This window comes from Dioscorea cayenensis, chromosome 4 (assembly GCF_009730915.1).
Source record: "Dioscorea cayenensis subsp. rotundata cultivar TDr96_F1 chromosome 4, TDr96_F1_v2_PseudoChromosome.rev07_lg8_w22 25.fasta, whole genome shotgun sequence".
In the NCBI taxonomy this organism is placed as follows: domain Eukaryota; kingdom Viridiplantae; phylum Streptophyta; class Magnoliopsida; order Dioscoreales; family Dioscoreaceae; genus Dioscorea; species Dioscorea cayenensis.
The window spans coordinates 4,604,106-4,610,148 of NC_052474.1; the positions used below are offsets into that span (position 1 = coordinate 4,604,106).

The window sequence follows — 6,043 nt, forward strand, 5'->3', positions numbered from 1 at the left end:
GCCTTGCGAGCCTAAACAAGCTTTTATATATAAAATATTAAATTATTTATATATAAATTACAAAAATACATAATTATATAAATTATATAAAATTACAAAAATATTTATGTATACAAGCAAATCGAGTTTAAACGAGCCGAGCTCGAGCACAAAAAAAAAATAGCTTAAACGAGCTCGAGCCAAGTTCGAGCCTTCGAATACTATACTCGAGCCGAGCTCGAGCCTGGTGATACTCGGCTCGGCTCGTTTACAGCCCTACACCTTACTCAAAATCAACTACCAATTGAGGTTCAAATTTATTACATTTGCGAAATACAAATACTTTATAAAAGGTTTGATTTTCGTTGATTTTATTCTAAAAAAAATCAACACTCTATGAAAAGCATGATGCCAATAAAACCAAACGATTGTTAGTTTTATAAATTTTTAGAAATAAAAATCAATTTTCCTTCACTAGTTAATTAGGAAGACTATTTATCAACTTAAAAAATAATATTAATATAAATAATAAATTTAAAATGCTTCGGCAGTCTCCCCACTAAGCACCAACCAAACCACCAAACACACACTTAGGCGGAGGATTAACACAAACCAAGCACACCAACGAACGCCAAACATCAACCTCCGGTGCATTCCCCAGGCTCACCATCTCCTCCAACCAAACCACAGCTTCATACACCCTCCCATTGGAACACAGCCCTCGGATCACAGTCTCCAGAACAGTGACCTCTGCCCGATGCCTCATTCTCACCATCCTCTCCAGCGCCCGCGCCGCCTCCACGTACCGCCCCTCGCGACACAACCCATTCACCAAAACCTCGTACGTCTCCTTGCGCGCGACGCTGCCCACATGCCTGCCCATCTTCTCCAGCCGCGCGGTCGCTCTCATGGATTCACCTTCGCCGCAGAGCCCCTCCATCACCAACTCATAGCTTCGCGTCCTTGGCGCACACCCACCCTTCTCCACCATCTCCTCCAAAACCATTTCCGCATCGGTTGCTCTCCCGGCCTCGCACAAAGCCGCAATTTTGGCCTCGTACATTGATACCACTGGCTTAAACCCTCTCTCAACCATTTCATCAAACATCTTATCGGCGTGCTTGATCTTCCCTTCAATATATAGATCAACAATCATGGCCTTGTAGCTAGCCAGACTCCGGACGCCACCCATGACCAACGCGTCATCGATCAACCTCTTCATCTCCTCCAAACTCCGCCCGCCGAGCTCCGGCTTCTGAAACGCCCGCCGCCGCCTAGGCGACCTCAATCCTTTGAGCAAAACCTTCCCCAACACCTCCTCCGCATCCTTAATCCTTCCTTCGTTGCAGAGCGCCACAAGAACCATTCGATAAACAACAACATCCGCGTCGCATCCCTTCTGCGAGATCCTCCACAGCATGGAGTACAGCAAGTGTATAGCGTCGTCAAGCCGCCCGGCGTCGCACAGTCCTTTCATGAGAAACCGGTAGGTATCCCGATCGGGATACCAGCACTGCTCGTGAAATTCTCGGAAGACGTCAACTGCGAGATCAACACGTCCGAGGTCGCACAGTGTCTTGATTAGCAGGTTGAGGCAGTCGACGCCTATCCGCGATTCGGTTCTATGGGAGAATTCGTCGAGCAGTTGGCGGGCAAGGGGGAGGAAGTCAGGGGAAAGAAGGAGGGATCGGAGGAGGGAGACGAAGGAAAGGGGCCAGGAGACGCAGTTGGAGAATGGGAGAAGGCGGAAGAGGGAGAGGGCACAGTGGGGATCGGAGGCGGAAAGGGAAGAGATAGCGCGGGAAAAGACGGGGTCAAGGGAGGAAGAAGGGGAGGAGTGGAGGAGCATGTGGCGGAGGAGGGAGGGGAGGAGAGGGAGGAAGCGAGGGGAGGAGGAGAGGGAGGAAAGAAGGGCGGAGTAGACGGGGACAGTGTGGCGGTAGGCGGGGTAGCGGAGGGGAGCGGTGCGAAAGAGCTGGAGAGCAGTGAGGGGATTCTTTTGCTGGCGGATCAGTTGGATTAAATTGGGAGGTGTTAGAAACCTTGGCCAACGGACCCTCGTCTCCATCATCGTAAGGAGGGGGGACGCCTTGCCTTGCCTTGCCTTGCCGGAACTAACTGGTGGTTTATTAAGTCGTTTTACTTATTCGGAGTTTTAAAATAATAATAATAAGTGGAAATTGCCAAAAAAACACCTGTAAGTTTCTGATATCGCTAAAAACACTTAGTTTTCTGACTCCTCAAAAAGCCACTTCCTTTTGAATTGATGATTTTTTTAAACCCCCAAACATCAATAGTGATTGATAGAATTAATTTGGAATTTTTTTGGACGAAATTGTCCCTGCGTGGGAAGTTGTGGCAAGTGTGCGAGTTTGACTATAATGCCCTTGAGGTCTGATGAGTTTCTATTTAAAAAAATGAAGCTTTCTATTTAAAAATATGAGGTATGAGGTTACGTTTAAAAAAATGAGTTTCTATTTAAAAAAATGAGTTTTCTATTTAAAAAAATGAGTTTTTTGGTTTAAAAAAATGAGTTTTTCGTTTAATAAATGAGTTTTTCAGTATAAGAAATGAGGTTTCGTTTAAAAAAATGAGGGTCTCTGTTTAAGAAATGAGTTTTTCGTTTAAGAAATGAGGTTTTTGTTTAAAAAAATGAGGTCTCTGTTTAAGAAATGAGTTTTTGTGGTGTATTTATCACTCCCAAAATCTCTTTTATTGCGATTAGATTTGGGCCGAGTGAGACAAAGCATGCGGCTCACGATCACGATCACGTTGCATGAAAAAAATGGGATTTCAAGTTCGAGAGAAAAAGGTGCAACCTTTCGATGCCTTCGCTCGACGACGAGGAGCATCGCGGTCTTCTCCGAGGGTCGACGGCGAAGAAGATGAAAGAGATGAGGTCGACGACGGGGAAGGCGATGAAAAGCGAAGGCGAAGGCGGGCGAGATCGAACCCCTCATCGGCGCCGCTTCCTCCCTCCGTTCGTCACGCGACTTAGGCGCCCATGGATCCAAACCCCGGAATGATCCCTAACCCTAACCCTATTGCTATCCAGGTTGCGGTCTCCGCGATCGAGAATAGTTCCGTTCAAGTTCAGCTCGTCTTATCCGAGCGTCAGCACCGAAGACCTCACCACTCCGACCGCCGAGGAACGTCGCTAACCCGGATCGCCAGCGCCGATAAAGATTTCTCCTTTAAGACCCCACAGGCGAGGGCCACGCTCGAGATTGCTCGCCCGGATCCGGAGCTCGGCACTCAGCGTTCGCGCGAGATCAGCGACGATGAGATACTCAATGTCCCTACTCGATGAGGTCTTTGTTTAAAAAATAAGCTCTCTGTTTAAGAAATGAGTTCTCTGTTGAAGAAATGAGTTCTCTGTTTATATGCTTGTTTGTCTTTGTTTAACTATCAATGTTTTACGTTTAATATATTGCGTTTACGTTTAAAAAAAGTGCTTAAATATCGTTGTTTCTATTTAAATATGTACGAGTGCAACCTTTCGATGCCTTCGCTCGACGACGAGGAGCATCGCGGTCTTCCCCGAGGTCGGCGAGCGAAGAAGATGAAAAGAGATGAGGTCGACGACGGGGAAGGCGATGAAGGCGAAGCGAAGGCGGGCGAGATCGAACCCCTCATCGGCGACGCTTCCTCCCTCCGTTCTCGTCAGCGACTTAGGCGCCCATGGATCGAAACCCCGGAATGATCCCTAACCCTAACCCTATTGCTATCCATGTTGCGGTCTCCGCGATCGAGAATGGTTCCGTTCGAGTTCGACTCGTCTTATCCGACGTCGCCAGCGAAGACCTCACCACTCCGACCGCCGAGGAACGTCGCCAGACCGGATCGCCAACGCCGATAAAGATTTCTCCTTTAAGACCCCACGCGAGCGGGCAGCCCGATATCGCTCGCCCGGATCCGGAGCTCGGCACTCAGCGTTCGGCGAGATCGCTGACGATGAGATACTCAATGTCCCTACTCGATGAGGGTCTCTGTTTAAAAAAATAAGCTCTCTGTTTAAGAAATGAGTTCTCTGTTTATATGCTTGTTTGTCTTTGTTTAACTATCGATGTTTCTGTTTAATATATTGCGTTTACGTTTAAAAAACTGCTTAAATATCGTTGTTTCTATTTAAATATGTACGAGTGGCCAAGATTAATTGGTTTTTATATCCAGGATTAATTTATCACGTAAATATTTATTTTTCTGTTTAAATATTAATGTTTTTGTTTAAAAAATGAGTTTTATGTTTAAAAAAATGAGGTTTCTGTTTAAGAAATGAGTTTTCTGTTTAAGAAATGAGTTTTTTGTTTAAGAAATGAGGTTTCTGTTTAAGAAATGAGTTTTTTGTTTAAGAAATGAGGTTTCTGTTTAAGAAATGAATTCTCTGTTTAAGAAATGAACTCTCTGTTTAAAAAAATGAGCTCTCTGTTTAAAAAAATGAGTACATGCAAAAAGGAATGCAAAAAGAATGAAAAAAATATGCAAAAAGGTTTAAGAGCAATGATGGAATTTCATAATGCAGGGGGTAAAAAGGAAGTGAAACAATAAAGGAAGGGTTGTCTGAGGTATGCAAAACTCACAGGGGCTGTTTGGGAAGTTTTGAAATTATCGAGGGGTAAACAGTAATTTTCCCTAATAATAATAATAATAATAATAATAATCTATACATAGTAGCGTTTCAATGGACAATTTTAATTTTATTTTAATAATATTTAATATTACTTATAATATTAATAATTAAAAAATATTAATTACACCAAATTATTTATGTAATAATTGTCTATAAGACTTTTGAAATCCTGTGTAAAAAATAGTTTCCGTAGTAAGAGTTATTTAATTATATTATTTTATATATGATATTACCTCAAAACTCTTTACAAAATTTTTAAATCTCCAATGCGAAGTTGGAGAAAATGCCTAGTATTATTAAAGTAGATGTATAATCTACTTTGAAAGCGTTTCAGAGAATAATTTAATTTTTTTCAATGACATTTAAAATTTTATTTATATTATTTATAATATTAATTATACAGACATTTGAAATCCAAAGTATAAAATAGGTTTTATGGTATGAATTGTTTAAATATATTATTTTATATATGACATTGTTTCAAAACTTCTCACAAAATTTTAAAATGATAATGAAAACAGTATGTTAGAGCCAGATTAAAAACCAAAATCTCACATAATTTAATAAAAAAATAATTATCTTTCCAAAATCACCCCTGATTTATATCTTCACAATTTTTCTCTCATATTAAATTTCAAGAATAGAATTGAATAGAGTGTTAGGATAATTTTAAAAAAAAATAATAATAAATGCTTCTTGATGTTTAAAAATGCCAAATAAAAAATACCATGGTTTACGACATATAAAAAAGAATGGAGGGAGTAATTTGTTAAAACGTTTTGTAAATAAATAAAATCGTTGTATTGGTGAATAAATGCATTGATTTGTTGGGTGGATTAAATATATAAGATTATACCTGTTGAGGACAAGTGTTTATCTTGAGGGCGCGCACAAAATATATGGTGAAGGTAATTTTTTTTTTAAAAAAAAATAATATTTATCTGTAAATAGTAACTTAGTAATGTACAAATTTTGTGAGCAAATTAAAAAAAAAAAATTCTGAAAATAAAAATGAATTCAAACTAACGTTCAAAAAGATATATAAAAAAAAGTAGTTTACCAATTTTTTTTCCTTGTAGATTTGTTAGTTTTAAAATGTTAAGAGCTCAAGAAAATATTTTCAAATTTGTTAGAATAAATTCAACACTTGTTTTTATATATAAATTGAACAAACCACTTCTCCTAATTAATGTTTTTGAGATGGAATTAGTTGTATGCTAATACAGTACAATCAGGATAAAGCTAACAAACTAATAAGCATAGATGAGAGAAAAGCAAAAGTAAGAAATACACGCGAGTAGTGGATTGGAAACACATACCATGATTCAACACTATCTGTAAATGACAACAACAAATCACCAGGAGTGGATAAGAAACACAAATACTATAATTCAACACAATCTGCTGATAACAACAACAAATAGACCAAACCAA

General features: G+C 39.9%; 1 protein-coding gene across 1 annotated transcript; it reads right to left on the reverse strand.

Annotated features, from left to right (window-relative positions):
• Window positions 1–249: 249 nt before the first annotated feature.
• LOC120258138 (pentatricopeptide repeat-containing protein At1g05600) lies at window positions 250–2,116 on the reverse strand. The gene has a single exon (XM_039265487.1). The coding sequence runs from the start codon at window positions 2,048–2,050 to the stop codon at window positions 539–541; it is 1,512 nt and encodes a 503-aa protein (XP_039121421.1). The 5' UTR covers window positions 2,051–2,116; the 3' UTR covers window positions 250–538.
• Window positions 2,117–6,043: the final 3,927 nt, after the last annotated feature.

What these genes read in the sequence shown, in the direction of transcription:
- LOC120258138 (XM_039265487.1), bottom strand. Translation starts at nt 2,050, where the DNA reads ATGATGGAGACGAGGGTCCGTTGGCCAAGGTTTCTAACACCTCCCAAT.